Raw genomic sequence first — 17,563 nt, forward strand, 5'->3', positions numbered from 1 at the left:
AATTTTAGTACAAAATTGTGAATCATGATGATGGCTTTTGTGGTATATTGGTCAGAGGTTAGGTAGTTGTCTTTACTTGTGCAGTCTTAATCACATTGAAAGCTCAATTAATCTTATTTATTTATGGGGTCAAGCTAATAATGATATATAATTGCAACACAATTATAAATTATAGATTGATGTGTAACCTTCCACCATTACTAAATTACTGATTTTCTTTTCATATGAAATCTAGCTATACGCATATGTGGTTGGATTAATTAAGATAATTTATGCATGCAGGTATACCTAACCACCCAACATATATCTCTATATTTTTTTGAACAGTAATAATAAGAAATGTTTTGTTAAATCGATCAGATTCCTTGAGCAAAAATACTGTAAGAATACTCTTAATTTTCATGCTTATATAGATATGGCATATATCAACTTGTCTGGAATATGTTTCTTGAATTTCTGCTTCTATTTGTTGCTTGTGAAATTGGCTAGTGTAGTTTATATGGCTCAAATTTGGGCTATGCTAATATTAATATATTTATATATGTATATGTGAACTAATATAAATCTGCATTACAACATAAATATATATAGATATTTAACTTATATTATTATATAGAATAAGTGAACATATATCAAATTCGGTGTGTTTAATCACACATCATTTCCATTTCTGGAAATATCATCATACCAAAAAGTAACCCTTAATTCTTCATCATCCTTACACTGGCTTAATCCACACAACACCACACACACACACACAAATATATATATTATATATATATATATATATCCAGTACGTATATATGAGTTCATATGTTAGCAAAAAAATTTGAATTGTCCTATATTTAATATGCACATGGCAAGCATGGGTTCAGCAAAAACCCCTTAACAAAACGCCAAACTGTCATGTGTGTATGTATATATGTATAGTATAAAATGCATAGCGTATATATACGTACAATGATCATTAACTGTGTGTATAATGTATGTAGTTAAAGAAGGTTTGTCTGTCTGTCTCTCTCTCTCTCCTAAAAGGGCTGAGTACTTACAAGATCTCACTCCTATGCTCTCAAGCATACACGGTCAGATCTCAAGTACTCAGCCTGCCTCCATCTCTGAAATTATATATATATATATAAATCTAATAATGTGTATGCCTGTGGTATCAATCACAGATTATAATTATATATATATATATACTGGTGTATGTAGAAAATATGGTAATTTGGTGGGGTAGGTGTCTGTCTAGGTTGCAGCTCCTGATGAATGTGGAGCACTCAAAGCAAGAGAAAGCTGTGTGTTGATGTCTGATTCCCCACCTTTGCTGCAGCATCCCTTCTGATAATGTTCATTGCCATTTAAGCTCAGGCTAAGCTGTAAATCATGACCAGAAAACCAGCTTTGTTCTTTACCCTGAATTTGGATGTTTCTCTTATCCTCATTCATCTGTATATATATATACATATATATATATATGTATGAGTATAATTATAAAAACATTTAGTACTTGAAAATTAAAAAAAGCATTAGAACCTGTAGCCTTAAGGAGTGGTCGAGATTGATCAGTGGCTTAGGGTTATTATGAGGTGTGATGCTGGATTTCATCATTGTTTGCTGGTTGGTGTCAATGGACATTCTCCAGCGAGACAAGTTCTGTGACCAAATGTTTGAGGTTTGGAATTCTCTTCGCTTAGGTAATTGGTTTTGTTGGATCATTGTTTGTCGCGGTGGCCACCGTCTTTCTTCAAGAAATTGGGCCGGCCTGACCGGATAGCCTTCTGGCATGGCGGCATTAGTAGTACGCATAGGATTGGACAGCTTCGCCATGGCTGAATGCGAAGTTAGCCCGGAATCAAGCCTCATTTTGGCTTCTTGATGAGGTGAAATTTTTTGCTGATATCTATATATAGACATATACATTTTATCAAAATCTAAATAGGTTAAATAGATTGTTGTTGTTGATGAAGAAATTAATTTACCTGGATAGTATAGATTTTGTGGAGTTGAATGGGGTTTGTGGGAAGTTGAGTGTCCGATCATCATGATTCGAATTCCTGGCCAAAACAATCCCACCATTTTCTACTCTTAGCTGATGAAAAGGGCTGCTGCATTTGCTGTGATGATGATGATGATGATGGTGATGATGAGCACTTCCATAAAGGTGGTTTCTCCCTTGGACATAAATCCTATTCCCTTGTCCTATTACTGCAATTAATACTTCTGATTTATGTCACATTGGAGTTATAAAAACATAGTATTATTTCTATATATATATGAATATATAACATAATTGTTCTTGAAACCAACAATGTGATTTACCTTTGCCAGATTCATCCAGTTTCTTACTTCTATACATCTGCACAAGGAGCAGATCATGTGAACCAAGAAAAGAAGAAAAGGAAAAGAAAACCCTAATCAAGAACCCTAATTTTTTCTGTACCTGTAAGTGACTTTTGACATGAGAAATGCTGAGTCCTCTAACATCCATGAGCTGAAGAACTGCTTTGGGAGTTGCTCCTGGGAAATGCACATCCATTTGACACACCATTACATTACTGAAATTAAATCAAATGTTGTAGTGATGATCATCAATTCATTACTTATATATCATTATTGCTTACTTTCTTGTCCACCTAATCTTTCAATGGCATGAACAAATGAAAGATGGAGATCAGGAGTCCACCTCAGCCTCGGCATTTTCGACCTGATATACTGTCTGACTGTGTTCTTCTTCTCCTGATTCCCTTGCTCTCCTGACTTTGAGCTATCCCCCGATCTCGTTAATTCGCCGTCGCCGGATGACATGTCATTATTGTTATTCATTGGATCACAAATCAAGTGATTGCTGTCTGCTTCTTCATTCAGATCAATCGATGAATTCTCTGAGGAATCATCTTGTAACATGTTGTCTGCACCTTCCTCTCCAATATAATTATGGCCTCCATTAATCATTTCTTCATCAGCCATTGCTTGTTTTGTTTATATGTGCTTTTAATGGTTGCTCTATGAATATGTTGTCTTATAGTCTCCCTTTGTAGTCATCACACAGTTTTGATTCTGGGAATTCCTGCAGGTCTCAATAAATAAAAGAATCAAATAAAATTCAAATCCAACGTTTAATATTATTCCTCACCACTTGATGAAATAGTAAAACTACAGAAATTCGGAGGAAGAAAACAGTAACAGTGACTGCTGAAACAGTATTTTAAAGGATATTGGTTGAGTTAACTAAACACATATATAAAAAGAATTAATGCCATCCACATAGAAAACATTGAATATCATTTAGGGGGATTTAAAAGAAAGCAAGTTATTTATTGTTAATTAAACTCAAAGTCCCAACCATTTTTAAACCACTGAATGTTCAAGAAATGCAGGTTTCAATTACTCTACGTGGGTTTCTGCAGTTGATCCTAAATAACTGACACCCCTTGCAAGCCATTATGATATATAAAAAGGTGATATTTTTTTTCTTTTTTTTTTTAAGAAAAAAGAAACATTGATTGTGTTGAAATCTGGCACCACATTCAAAGCTACTCCACGAATTGATTCAAGAACTCCCAATGGACAGATTTTGGGAGGGTAGATTTTGGGAGGGTATGAACAGCGTCATGAATTATGAATTGTAGACTTGACTTGGTGTAGACGAGGGTTTTTTTCCCCCTTTTTTTATGGGCAAAAATCAAAGAGGAACTTGATGAGAGAGATTGATTATTTTCACCTCAAAAAAGGCAAAAACAAACATGAAATTGTGGTAGAAAATTTAGGAGATATTATCAAGGAAAAAGATTGAAGGTTCTGTAACAAGATTATTTTGGTCTCAAAAAAAAAAAAAAAAAGGGAAAAGAGATCGACGAGTTGTGGAATTGTCATTTTTCGATTAATTAAAGTCAAAGAATTTTATGATACACGATTTTGGTTCCTAATTATGGCAATTATTTTCGCAAATAGTGAGATATAGCCAAAAGCTGCACGAAGAAAAACCCTAAAAAAAGATGATCAAAAGTGTACCAAAAAGGATGGCAGAAATCATGTACATGATCTGTTCATTTCGCATCCTAAAATATGAAATGATTAGCATACTTAGCTCTCAAAAGACATAAAAAGATTATCAAAAGTGTACCAAAAAGGGTCGAATTAAAAGCCTTTTGTGTTTCGAAAAAACTGGGAAAAAATAAATCAGGCCCAACTGCAGACCAGGCTACTTTCTGATCAATACAGCTTGAAGATCGATGATCGATTTAATCATCAGTAAAGAGTAGAATCAAAGTGGGAGCGAAATCCAAGTCTCAAGATCGTTTTAGTGTGAGTGAAATTCACTGAAAATTTCTTGAAAAAAACAAAGGGTTTTCATTTGTGTACAAAACAGCATAAAATTACTTCGGCAGAGATACAAACCCAGAGGATATATACTGATGAAGCTCTTCCAATATATTATTCTTGAAGCTCTCTTCAGATCTGATTCGATCAATCCTCAGATTCTAACATCTGTATGGGACGACGAGGATAGCTGTGTGCTGTTTCCTTGCAGCCTCTGATGATGATCGATCAAACTAATTAAAATCCGTTGATCATATGTATATATACTTTTCAAGAAATCGGTGATGGATGAAGAAATTCTGACAAAGTTAGACACAGAAGGAAGAAGAAAAAAAAAGCAGAAGAAGAAGAAGAAGAAGAAGAAGAAGAAGAAGAAAGAAGTGTTGAGTACTCTTATGGTTTGTGGATGTTGAGAGGTATAAGTTTCATTCAACAATGGAATTAAATTCCAAGAGGCGATTATTCGTCAGAATTTCTGGATTTTTACCGAGACTTTCATGCAACATGTTGTAATTAAATTTCTTTGTTGAGAGAAAATAAAATAAAATATTATTGTAAAAAAGAAAAGGGGGGACTATAGATGAAAAAATTGCAACGAGTCTCAGACAATATAATCGACTAGTTGTCTTGTGTAATATAATGCAATAATTCTTGCATTATAGATACAGATGAGGTCTGGCCCCATTGGCTGTTGAATATCATGTGACTTCCCTAAAACAATCCCCCCTTTTTCTCTTCTTTTAAAACCCCTCTTTCCCTTTGACAGTTGTCTCTCTCTCTCTCTCTCTCTCTCTCTCTCTCTCTCTCTCTCTCTCACATGTGATTATCTTAATTGTTGACTTAATTAGCTCGAACGAACACATTTTTATTTAACTTTTAATAATGGGTTTTCATGATTAGCTATCATATACAAATTTGTACATTTTTTTTTCTATGATTGTATTTGTATGTATGTATATATATATGTGGGTGTTTTTATTTCCAAGAAATGGTATTGAAAAGGGGTTCCCTGTCAACCTTCTTATCCTACCTAAACCAAGACTTTTTATTTGCTCTTCATTCACCATTCACCAATATTAAATAAATATATATATATATATATTCATCAATCCATCTATATATGTATATAATGTGAATTCGACTTGATTATTTTTCAGTTCGCCACGACTTTATTTACATTATGGTACTTAATTGTTGACAACTCAAAGTGCCACCAATTTTTCTGGTGTCATTTAATTTCAAGAATGAACTTTTATGTGTATATATATATGGGGAATTGAATTTCATCCATGCGTTGTGGATGGAATCTCAAGATTAATTAATTAATTGCATATATATATATATATATAAATATGTACTTGGTCAATTTTGGTGGGAATTTTTTGTTTTCAAATTTGGACCCGATCGAGATCGACTCGACCTTTTCTTGTACGTTAACTAATTGTCTTATTCTTGTGTATGTTGAACGAGTAATAATTAATTTTGTCCCAATATATACCAATCTTTTGATTATACATGCCACTCCCATTAGGGTTTCTCACACGTGTCAAAGAATTATAAGCCCAATAAAATTAATTAATACATTACAATAGGCAAAACTGCAAAAGGTGATGATCTCACAATCACATCAAGATGATGACAATATTCTTGAATATATATAAATATCATTGGACGAATTTCATTCACTGAATTAAAATTTTCATCTTTTGGAAGATGAAAGGTGAGTGTTATTATTCAAAGAAGTTGTTGACACTAAATGATACTCTCAACTGCCCCTTCTTGAGTTGTCATGCACGTACATATATATATATATATATATACTTAACTTACATATATATATATATAGAGAGAGAGAGAGAGAGGAGGTTGAAAGGGTTTAGGAGGAATGGGAGACAGACATCCACAAAACCCTTTTATTTTAATGGCAGAATTCAGACAGGATTCTGAAATTAGATGCTTGTCAGAATATATATATATATATATATATATATGTATTGATTGATTGATTGCCATAATAAGGCCTTTGTCTTCTCGTGTGCATGGAGAGTTGACATTCTTTAAGTTTTGGTCGTCCGTTCTCATATACTGATATTCTTATAAATTGTCAAGGATGTGGACATTCAACCTAGCACCCAAGAAAGATAAAAATATAAAACAAAAACACATTATTAAAAAAAATAATAATAATAATACTAATTATAAATACGAGAATTAGTTATATACTTGTATCATAGTATTCTTAATAAAGATGGTTAGGGTTCCCATTGATCATACTAAATCAAATCAATTTTGTGCTTATTAGCTTTCATCAGCACTTGATAATATTATTAATTTATATATCATATAGTTGAAATTAAAACTACCATCTACTATATACTACTACAGATTATTACATATCGTTTCTTAATTATTACCATATAGTGTTATATATTAATTTGCATGTTGTAGCGAGATCGATTAAATTATTAGAGTAATCAGCATTCTAACCGTCACCATTCTTAATATTTGCAAGTAATTACATGGTATTGTATCCATGGTTATGAAAGAATAATTGTGGTGTCTTTTCATACATATATATGAGAGTATGTATTCATCGATCATCAAGCTGCATGGCTAACAAGAAGGGGCATTAGTTACGATTATTGGTATTAGTTATTTGCATTATAATGTAATGATTGGTGGGAGAAAGCATGGAGCAATAATAGCAATGATTAATTAATTAATTAATTGGCTAAATTTTGACTTGAAGTCGAAAACTTAAATAATTGCAAGTGTGTTCATATTTCTATAAAGGAGGCCATTCAATTATTTGGACGTGGAAACCTGCACGACACTCACGACAAACTACCCTTTCTATGATACATAAATATATATATATATATATTATTTATTTATTTATTTATTATCATTATTATTATTATTATTATTATTATTATTATTAATTAATTAATTAATTAATAATACTCGTCCCAGCCCCTACTCTGCATGTTTTAATTCTACACTACAACATATACATACAAAATATATATATATATAGAGAGAGAGAGAGAGAGAGGAAGAGAGAGAGAATACTTTTAAGTAGTCAACATGCACCGGCCTACATACGGCATACGAATCCGTATGAAATATGTAGTTACTACTATTATTTAAATAAATAAATATATATATATATATATTTGAGTGTTAATATTAAAATGGCCTATTTCTTATGGCTCTAAATATATATAGGGCGATTCTCCAATCCAATTAATTATAATTTATAACATCTGTTGTCTAAATAATTTTTATTTTATTTTTTCAAATACAAATATCATATATTTTATTAAGAAATTGTGACGAATATACATAATAAGGAAATAAGTAAAAAAAAAAAAATTAAGTAAAGATAGTCACACTTCTTTAAAATTTTGCTAGGGAAAATATTCATAGTTTACTCCTATTTTTTAATTTAAAATTTATTATTTTTTAAAAAATAATTTAAATTTTTATTTAATACATTACAAAATAAACTATATGCGCAAGTGAGTGGACAAATGAACTTATATATATATATATATGTAAATTTATTATTTATAATATCTTATTCTTAATAAGACAAATTTATCAAATGGTTAATCAAATTTCAAATGTCGGTCTGCCCTTCATTTTCATCAATATTTTAATATATATATATATATATATATTACTTTGACCATTCTCAATCAATTGATAGATATACATTCAATACATATCATTCCTCTCCCTTCCCTCTTTATAATTGAGAAAATTGTTACTTTTGAGCAATATTTTAAGTTACAAACATTTTATATTTATTTTTTTCCAAAATCTTCGGCTCGGTTTAGTTATTTTTGAAATTTGAACAATTTTAAAATAGTAAAAATTTGAATATTTAATTTAATTTTTCACATTCAATATAATATTTTTAAAAAAATTATTGTTGATAAGTATTAATTATTTACTTCATGATTTGGTGCATAGATATATATATAAATAGTTACTAATGTATTCTTTTTATATTATTTTTACTAAAAATAAATAAATAAAATAATTTGACCAGCAAAATTGAAGAAGCATGTCATAAGTCGCATCAAGTAATTTGAACATCATGTTATAGCTTTCAAAATGTTGAAAATTTGTCTAGAGATACACATAATATTGAATAATATTACTATTGATTAAGATGGAGTACTATATATTTTCATTATTATCAAAATCAGATTATTTGAGTAATATGTCCAGAGGAATTAAATAATTAAATACTTTCTTTAAGTAATATTTTCTATTCACACCGATGATAGAAAATTGAAAATTACAAAATCAACGATAAATTTAAAATTTTGTGTTTATTTTAGGATTTTTAACTACAGTTGCGATTCTTCATTATTTATTTGGTTTTTTTTATTTATTTCAAGGGTCTATTAATTTGTGCAATTTAGTGGTTGATTTTTTTAATTTTTAGTTTTTCCTATAAGTTGATTGTTCACCTGCAACTATTATTGCTACATCAATTACAATAATGAGTTACTTTAATCAAAACGACAATGGCCAGTGTCGTAATGGGCCTCTAATTTTCTTTAAATATAACAGAGGCCCAATTAAAAACAGAAGCCCTAAATGTGAGCCCAAAAATGAGTCCATTAGCCCACTTGTGCAGGAAACGAGATTCAAATGGCGATCAGAGTCCGAAATGGAGGGATGGTGGGCGGGAAGGAGGGGAGGGAAGAAGTGAGAGAGGGAAGGAGTCTAGAATGGAAAAGTGCTTCCGAAAAGATAGGATGGGGAGAGGGCTGCGCCATCGATCGTTGGGGAAAGATTTACCGGCGGTTGACTCTTGTCGGTTTTTTTTTTTTTTTTTTTTACACTATCTTCGTCAGGCCGGAGACACCCGAACGAGGTTTTAGCACCATTTCATTCGTCCATTTTAGGACGATTACTTGAATCTTATTTTGAGAAAGAGGGCAAAATTATTACTGGAATGGAAATTATCGAGAAAGGAAAAAATTGTTTTGCAAGACGATGGTGGTGGAGCTTGAGGGTGTCAATGAGAGGGTGAAGGGGAAAACATTTTATTTTCTTAGAGAGAGAAAAAAACGAGGGGGGGAAGAGAGAGAGTGCGAGTTTTCTTTCCCCATTTTCCCTCTTTCAGAGAGAGGTGGTCGAGGAGAGTCTTAACCTCTGAGATCATCCTGAGAAGGGAAGTCAAGAAAAATGTCGCAGAAATTTTTCTGGGCTATTTCAACATATTAAAAATCATTGCTTTTATTTATTTAGTTTTTCATTTTTATATTAACAATCTTCTTATTTCGATCACCATTTTCCCACCTATCAATTCGTATTCTTGTTCAAAACCTTCGACTTTTTTCGGCCCTCTGCATTTTCTTTGAACCAGTCTGCATATACAATCTGTCGGAGGGTTGTGAATTCGCATTCTTTTCCTACATTGAGAAGGCAACTGAAGAATTCTTGTCCCTCCTTCAATTCTGGTGGGCTTTCTCTGCATGTCTTTATTTGCCCTTTTGCTTTTTCTTCGGTTCCTTGTTCCCAAGGTTATCCTTCAAGGACCTTTCCTTTTAAAAATGTAAAATAGAAGTTAATGCATTTCTTTTTGTCCTTTGAATTGGGGTTCTATAGAGGTTTGTGGAATAAGTTCGTTTTTTAGTTGCTTCGTTCCTGTTCAAAGATATGGTTCTTTGATTTTGTGTATACATGCGCCTAAATGTATTTGTAATTGATGTATCCCTTGTTTCATTTTTCAGCTCAAGGTGGAATCTTTTGGGATAATTGATTCAACCGGGTTGTGCAGTTTTCTGTAAGAAGGTTATAGCACTATTTAACCTGGTTGAAGATGAGATGTTCAAGATGCTAACATAGATTCTTTTACTTGCTATCTAATTTCTGCTTGGGAGGAGGTTTCTATATGTACAGTTGTATTAGTTTTGTGAGCTGAAGAGTTGGTGATGTGCTGGATCATTTGTATGTTTATTGAACAAGTCTTCATTTCTCGGAGGGGTGTTATTCGGTGAAAAACTGGCGAATGTATTATTCCTTTTATAGAGTCTGGTTGTTGGCAGAAACTGCCTCCACCACTCTGAGCAAGCAATGGGGGAGAAATGGACTGCTTATGGATTGCAGTTGTTTTGTTTAATGTTTTCGATACTAGTTTTTAAAGTTCATGGATGCTGCACGCTCAATTCTGAAGGTAATGTGGCTTTGTTAACCCTAAAAGTTCAGCTTTTAGTAAGTCTTTAACATGTTGTGGAAGCAGTTTACTTAATTGAAAAATAAATGTAGGATTGGCACTATTTCAATTTCGATCAAAGGTTGAGGCTGATCCATTTGGAGCTTTTGCCAATTGGAATCCGAATGACTGTGACCCTTGCATGTGGTCAGGCATTGAGTGCTTGGACGGCCAAGTGGTTACGCTGTATGTCTCCATTCTTTGATTTGTCTTGTCCAATTTCAAATAGGACAGCGCTTCTCTGCTTCCCCTAGTCCCATGGAAACCAAAACAACACAATTATCCTTCCTGTTTTTGAAAATGCTGGATCCCTTGCCTAAAGTGATGTTTGTGAAATGCTCCAATACTGATGAAGAAAGTCGTAAATTACTTGCTTCATAAGGTTTTATGTTTTACACAGAAATCAAAGTGGACTTGATTTAGAGGGAGTTTTGGCACCAGAACTTGGAAATCTTATGCATCTAAGAATTCTGTGAGTATCAGCTCTGTTTCTGTATAAGATTTAACTTAAAAAATATGGTAGTTCCTGCATCTGAGACTCGTCTTATTGAGACTAGAACTCATAGGGAAGAAGATCGATTTATGGATGGAATCAAATATGCAGTATTTACAGTCCCCTACTCGCCTTTCAAACTTGATTCACATTGACTTAGAAGATTATTATATTTTTGTCTCTAGTTATATGATTTCTTCAAACGTGTATATATACATGTATATTTTATGTTGTTTTGTAGCAACTTGTACTAAAACATCTAATTAGAAGAAGCTCTTAACGAGGAAGAAACCTTTTAACACTTTACTTGGTTTTTTCTGGACGAAACTCTTCTGTCTTCTCTATTTCTGAGGAGATAATTTCTCAAATAGTTGTGTCTTCTGATTATCTTAATGTTTGTATGCAGACGTCTATGTTTTAGTCTTATAAACAACTGAGTTTGCGCCCACATTTTTTTAATTGAGGCATTGACATATGATTTATATTTTTTGGTCTTTACAAGTTATATTTGCTGAATATGATATTTTTAACCTTCCTAATTCTACATCTGACTGGACTAGAATTATGACCTTGTACTGTAAATTATCCTTTTTATATTCCTTTTGCTTTTATATTTCTTTTGTAAATATGGTTGCTTAAAGTCTTATGATTATCTCATAAGGGACCTGTCAAAGAACCATCTTTCTGGAACCATACCTCCAGAGTTTGGACGCCTTTTGACACTGGAGGTTTTGGACTTGAGGGATAATTACCTGAGTGGAACCGTGCCTACTGAAATAGGAAGACTGCATTCGCTGAAGCGCTTGTAAGTGTTAGTATTTTGTGATTTTGGGGTAAGTTTATATAGCTGAATAATATAATATCTGCTGCACTAATTTTCTTCTCTAAATCTAGGCTGCTCTGCAATAACCAATTTGAAGGTAGCATTCCTGTGGAGGTTGGAAAGTTGAGTTTGCTATCTGATTTCCAGTTTGATGGCATCCTTTCAACTGCTTCTGCTGTTAGACTTCGCTTCTTCAATAGAAAATTTGGGCATTTGTAAGATACTCCTAACTTCACTATATATATATATATATTTCCTCCGCTAATTTGTGTCAAAATTATGCCGTTTATGATAATCCCCAGTTTTCTGTCACTGCTTGATGTTTTCAGTGATTAATTGGTCCTGTAGATGTATAAATTAATATGGCATGTGACCTCATATCAGTATATTGCTATATCAATGGATATGTCTTGTAGTTAAAAACCATATGGTACACTCACAATCGAGAGACTCTGGATTGGTTTTTCTTATATATCTCATCTCTCTTTTCTTAGTACCGGCTTTGTCCACAAAAAATCAATTTTTTTTTTTTGCTTTCATTTTAATAAATGTAGTTTTTCATGACTATGTTGCATCATACTTGTTCTCTGTACCTTTCTTTATGCTAATTATTCTTTTTCACATTTTGATCAGCACCTCATGTTTCAAGACTTGCTGAAAAGCACCAAGACATTTTCCATTTGTTGATTTTTTCTTGTTTTTGTACTTTGTTATATAATATGTGCAGCATCTGGCCGAGTTTTGTAAAACCATCGAAGAAAACAGATTCATTCAAGTCACTACTAACATGGAGGTTCACAGATTACCTTGATCTGCTCCCCAAGTAAGCAACGACTGTTTCATCCCTTTGTTGTGATGAGTGTTGTAATTGTATATTAGCCATGAAAGTGTACAACCTCTTCTAAAGGTTCATGCTGAGAAATGATTCTTCACAAGAATGTGCTGGTAATTGCTGCATCAATGAAGCAGGTTAGCCATCAAACTTGTGTTTACATATCTCAAATTCATGATCCCCGATGAAGTGAGACTTAGGCAAGCAAATGCAATTTTATTTATTTGGCTACATATGCCGGAGCCAGGTGCCAACACGTGTAAGGAGCAAGCAAATAATGTTCGTCGCGTGTTAGTTGAACAGCCTGCAAACCTTGCGGCTCTCCCTGCCAACCTTAAAGGGGCTCCAATCCCAAATGAAACTGCCCCTCCTCTTCCAAGCAGAAGCAGTGGTTCATTTCCTGCTATCCCAAATAAGAAGCTGGCTCCTGCCCCTGCACCCTCATCTACTTCTGGTCATGAGAGTAGCCTTCATGAGCCTCCTAGTCCAGCTGTTGCCAGCCAGTCGAATAATGAGGCATCACGTGGAAGCTCTGGCAGTTCACTGACGCTTATAATATTAATATCCATTGCAGTTTTGTTGCTCATTGTTGCAGCAGTTGTACTATTCGTCTGCAGAAGGAAAGCAAAAACCATTCGCCCTTGGAAGACTGGATTGAGCGGGCAACTGCAGAAGGCCTTTGTTACAGGTATACTTTGCATATGAAGTATGTCAAACACTGATGTTCATGAAATTCTGTTTACTTGAAAGAGATATATAGAAAAATCTGAATGTTGGATTTGGGAATTACCGTCAAGAATTTGAATTAAACTCAACCATCGTGAAAAAAGAAACACTGCCTTAAAATTTTGTTCTAGAAGTGTCTAAAAATCTGCTTATAAGTGAGTTGAATCTTTAAGCTTTGAATTGTTTCTCCTCTCCTTGTAAAATTATTTTATTTGTATGTGTGCTGCATACCTTTCTTATGATCTAATCTGTAGGCGTCCCGAAATTGAATCGATCTGAGCTAGAAACTGCATGTGAGGATTTCAGCAACATCGTGTATACTAAAGAGGGCGTGGCCACTTTGTTCAAGGGAACTCTATCAAGTGGAGTGGAGATTGCCGTTGGAACAACTGCCATAGCATCCAAAAACACATGGTCGAAGCGTGCTGAAATAGCATTCAGAAAAGAGGTTTGATGATTTTCTGTCACAGGAGGTTATCATTCTGTACCCTGTCAGAATCTCCAACTAATTTCAAAATTATTTGCTCACTCTCATTACCATCACAGATTGATAGTTTGTCCAGAGTGAATCATAAGAATTTTAGCAATCTCATCGGGTACTGCTGCGAAGATGAACCATTCACAAGGATGATGGTTTTCGAGTACGCTCCCAATGGCTCTCTATTTGAACGCTTGCATGGTAAGTTTTGTTCGGTACACCTTTTAAGGAAAAACTGCATCAATGTGAGTATTTTTGTGTTTGTCAGTTGTAGACATCGAACACCTCGACTGGAATGCAAGGATGAGGGTTATCATGGGAGTCGCCTATTGCCTTCAGCACTTGCATGGTCTTAATCCACCATTGGCACATCTCAACTTGAATTCCAATGAAGTATTTTTGACGGATGATCATGCAGCGAAAGTAAGTTTCTTTCTCCACACACGCCATCGAATACAGTTTACACCGAAATAGTTATTCCTTTCTGCAGATTGCAGATGTCAGTTTCTGGGAAAAACTCGTATCCACCTCGAAGAGTCACACAGAAAATGATACGGGCCACTCCGGATTGCCTCCACATTCCGATGTTGAAACAAACATCCACAGTTTCGGGATCTTGATGTTGGAGGTCATATCTGGAAGGCTGCCTTATTCAGAAGAACAAGGCAATATCTTAGATTGGGTATCTATTTTCTCTATGCTTCACCATGTTTTACTTTTACTGACATTCAAAAATTACCTATACAAAACATTTTGGCGAAAATTTTATAATTAAGATTGTACAAACCATTGTCAGGCGAATTCTTATATTCATGACAAGAAGATAATCAACCAGTTGATAGATCCAACATTGGAGTCATTCAACGACGACCAACTTGATGCTGTGTGCGAAGCAATCCGAGAATGTACTAAAAAGGATTTGAGGGAACGGCCTTGTATGAGTGAAGTTATTCTTAAATTGAAACAAGGTCTTGATATATCACCGGAGGTTGCATGTCCCCGACTTTCTCCCCTTTGGTGGGCTGAACTAGAGATTTTGTCTTCAGAAGCGACATGATGGCAAAATTCTATGCCCTTTGTACTAACATTTGGATCCAGACTTTCTTAATTTGCAATTACACATTACTTTTATTGTCGATCTTAGAGTTCATAAATGTATATATATATATGTATATGTATATATGCATGTGTGTTATGTGTGTTCTTGAGCGATGCTTTGTTGTGTCACAAAGGAGGCCAAACATGGACAGTCTTTGTAAGAATTGACTCTCATTTAATCTCTCCAATATGCTGTTGATATTTATTATCTCACATATCACAATAAACGATTTAATTATTATGCAGTTATTTTTTTTATTAGTAATATAATTTTTTTTTTTTTTTTTTTTAGACTTCATAACAAATCAATATTAGGTCACGTGATGGGAAAACTATAAGATAGATATAAATGATATTTGTTCAACTGGAAGTGTGTAGAAAAAATCAGTCCTTGTGGCTGACTGTGAGTACCACTGCCAACCAAAATACATGTATCTATCTATAATCAATTCCGATGCTAGTCACAATATTCGATGACGACCTCATCCTTGCATAACAAATGAAGTTGTCTGAAAGTGGAAAAATAATAGAAAAAAAAAAGATCAATCAATCTTAGCTATAATGCATGATTCATAAGAAGAAAACCTATTTCAAATTCAAGAAAATCCATTTACAGAATCATCAGATTTAACTGTGATTCATAATTAAGGAAAAAAAAAAAAAAAATACAACTTCAAGAAAATTCGTGTACAAATTATGTGCAGGATCATCAGTCTTACCTGTGATCCATAATTCTGAAAAAAAAAAAAAAAATAATCTATCTGCAGAATTCATTCATCCGCAGACAACTGCTACGTGGAATCTAAATGGCTATTCTCTTGACACCTCATCTATGAATGTAATATCATGCCCTTTCGTTTTCGCCAAAAGACAGCCGACTGATAGATTAACTCAGGAGTTCATCCACACCATACGAATAATTTCAACAACTAGAAGTCTAGAAAGTACTAACATATCGAAACCAATGTAGTTAATGAAGAAAATCACCATTGATAATTAAATTTTCATCATTGCTTTCTTAAAAACATCGTGTTAACCACTATTTTTTTTTTTAATTTTATTTATTAATGTCAATTTTTTTCTAAAAGTTTAAAGCTCTTAAAATTTTCTGATCTAAACAGAACCTTAAATTTGTTCAAAAAGTGTACGGAGATAGAAATTGAAGATGGTGACGTTAATTATTTTAGATGCGAATCTACGATATTCTCTGAAAGCGACATATAATATATAAAATTAAAATAATTAATACTATAATATAAATAATTATATGTTAAATAAAAGAATATTTAATAGTATAATAATTAAATGAAACAATATCGTATTAGGCTTCGCCTGTCGCTGCTCTCGTAAGCCCCTTTTTTGCGTGGCTTCCTCCCTCTTTCAACATCTGTTTCTTCTTCCTCTCTCCCCCCTACTATATATATATGTATGTATGTATGTATATTATGTACAGCTATAAACACACAACAGTTCTTATTTCTTAGCTCAATTACGATCATATCTGTGCGAAAATGGAAAGTCAAGATCGGGTGGATGAGTATTTCTCAAAGTTTTACGAGAAATGGATATCCCAATTGGAGCAACTGCTGAAGCTCCTACTAATGGTGTCGAGGGAGGCGTCGCCGGAGATCAGCTGCGAGGCGGCGGTGGAGAAGCTCACTGTCCACCACAGAGAGTACTTCTCCACCAAATGGGCGGCGACGGCGGCCCGCGACGACAACGTGCTGTCCTTCTTCGTCCCTTTATGGCTCACCCCTCTTGAGAACGCCTACCTCTGGATCACCGGCTGGAAGCCCTCCACCGTCTTCCGCCTCATCGACTCGCTCCGGAATTCCCAGCCGCCGGAGGGGAGCGTCGCCGGGATGACGGAGGAGCAGGTGGCGCAGATAGCGACGCTCCGGGCGCAGATTAAGGCGGAGGAGGAGAGGGTCGAGCGGGAGATGGAGCGGCTGCAGGTCGCCGTCGCCGACCGGAAAATGGTGGAGCTGGTCTGCGGGATGGACAGCGCCGCGCCGGAGGGGATGGTGGACGCCGCCGTCAAGGGTCTTCTCGCCGGCCTCGAGAAGGTTATGAAAATGGCGGACTGCGTCCGCCTGAAAGCGCTCAAAGGAGTTTTGGATCTCCTGACTCCGATGCAGTCCGTCGACTTCCTCGCCGCCACTTCCATGCTCCTGATCCATCTCCGTAAATGGGGGAAGAAGAGATCCACGCGCCACCACCACCACACCACCACCACCACCACCAGCTTTTCCGGCGACACCAACAATGCACCGCAGTGGCGTAGTTAACATATATAAAGAGAGCTACTCTATCTCTATCTGTAGTAATTAAATAAGGTTAATAATGTAATTAAGTCTGTGTGATGCTATATGGTAATGCTGTGTGTGCTGTTACAAGTAATGAATGTATTATACTATGTTTGTTTTAATTTTCTATAAATTTGGTCTCAGTTTATTGCTGCATTGCATCGTACGTATTTAAATGGTAATTTTTGAAAATGTGATTATGGCAATAATCAATTTTAAAAATATTTTAAGATTTTTTTTAAGAGTTAA

The 17,563-nt window shown here is 34.4% G+C and overlaps 3 protein-coding genes across 6 annotated transcripts; 2 read left to right on the forward strand and 1 right to left on the reverse strand.

The window, feature by feature from the left end:
• Window positions 1-780: 780 nt before the first annotated feature.
• LOC127247173 (two-component response regulator ARR1-like) lies at window positions 781-4,979 on the reverse strand. 2 transcript variants are annotated; one of them, XM_051268910.1, is made up of 7 exons: window positions 4,381-4,979; window positions 2,622-3,067; window positions 2,441-2,517; window positions 2,320-2,356; window positions 1,980-2,205; window positions 1,534-1,900; window positions 781-1,446 (listed from the first exon to the last, which is right to left on the reverse strand). In XM_051268910.1, the coding sequence occupies exons 2-7, from the start codon at window positions 2,965-2,967 to the stop codon at window positions 1,246-1,248; spliced, it is 1,254 nt and encodes a 417-aa protein (XP_051124867.1). In that variant the 5' UTR covers window positions 2,968-3,067; window positions 4,381-4,979; the 3' UTR covers window positions 781-1,245. The 2 variants fall into 2 exon arrangements, with proteins under 2 accessions (XP_051124867.1, XP_051124866.1); XM_051268909.1 differs by having other exon boundaries at window positions 782-1,446; window positions 4,399-4,979.
• A 4,198-nt stretch (window positions 4,980-9,177) lies between these two features.
• Window positions 9,178-15,046, forward strand: LOC127247431 (protein MALE DISCOVERER 2-like). 3 transcript variants are annotated; one of them, XM_051269260.1, is made up of 14 exons: window positions 9,178-9,866; window positions 10,077-10,519; window positions 10,612-10,744; window positions 10,959-11,030; window positions 11,713-11,856; window positions 11,946-12,089; window positions 12,602-12,697; window positions 12,782-12,843; window positions 12,954-13,394; window positions 13,687-13,880; window positions 13,979-14,111; window positions 14,179-14,333; window positions 14,401-14,592; window positions 14,707-15,046. In XM_051269260.1, the coding sequence occupies exons 2-14, from the start codon at window positions 10,420-10,422 to the stop codon at window positions 14,965-14,967; spliced, it is 2,127 nt and encodes a 708-aa protein (XP_051125217.1). In that variant the 5' UTR covers window positions 9,178-9,866; window positions 10,077-10,419; the 3' UTR covers window positions 14,968-15,046. The 3 variants fall into 3 exon arrangements, with proteins under 3 accessions (XP_051125217.1, XP_051125216.1, XP_051125218.1); XM_051269259.1 differs by having other exon boundaries at window positions 9,178-9,803; XM_051269261.1 differs by having other exon boundaries at window positions 9,850-9,953.
• A 1,318-nt stretch (window positions 15,047-16,364) lies between these two features.
• On the forward strand, window positions 16,365-17,468 carry LOC127247434 (protein DOG1-like 4). Its single transcript, XM_051269262.1, has one exon. It carries the CDS (start codon window positions 16,520-16,522, stop codon window positions 17,294-17,296), a length of 777 nt encoding a protein of 258 aa, XP_051125219.1. The 5' UTR covers window positions 16,365-16,519; the 3' UTR covers window positions 17,297-17,468.
• The last annotated feature ends 95 nt before the right edge of the window (window positions 17,469-17,563 follow it).

This window comes from Andrographis paniculata, unplaced genomic scaffold (genome assembly GCF_009805555.1).
Source record: "Andrographis paniculata isolate CXL003 unplaced genomic scaffold, ASM980555v1 Contig32END, whole genome shotgun sequence".
NCBI classification, from domain to species: Eukaryota; Viridiplantae; Streptophyta; class Magnoliopsida; order Lamiales; family Acanthaceae; genus Andrographis; species Andrographis paniculata.

Excerpts from the sequence above, each read along its gene's own strand:
- LOC127247173 (XM_051268910.1), bottom strand. The coding sequence starts at position 2,967 with ATGGCTGATGAAGAAATGATTAATGGAGGCCATAATTATATTGGAGAG. Across the intron at positions 2,206-2,319 it reads ACTGGATGAATCTGGCAAAG|TAATAGGACAAGGGAATAGG; the intron begins GTAAATCACATT and ends TATTAATTGCAG. Across the intron at positions 1,901-1,979 it reads ACAAAATCTATACTATCCAG|ATATCAGCAAAAAATTTCAC; the intron begins GTAAATTAATTT and ends GTCTATATATAG.
- LOC127247431 (XM_051269260.1), top strand. The coding sequence starts at position 10,420 with ATGGGGGAGAAATGGACTGCTTATGGATTGCAGTTGTTTTGTTTAATG. Across the intron at positions 14,112-14,178 it reads TCTATTTGAACGCTTGCATG|TTGTAGACATCGAACACCTC; the intron begins GTAAGTTTTGTT and ends TGTGTTTGTCAG. Across the intron at positions 14,334-14,400 it reads CGGATGATCATGCAGCGAAA|ATTGCAGATGTCAGTTTCTG; the intron begins GTAAGTTTCTTT and ends TCCTTTCTGCAG.
- LOC127247434 (XM_051269262.1), top strand. The coding sequence starts at position 16,520 with ATGGAAAGTCAAGATCGGGTGGATGAGTATTTCTCAAAGTTTTACGAG.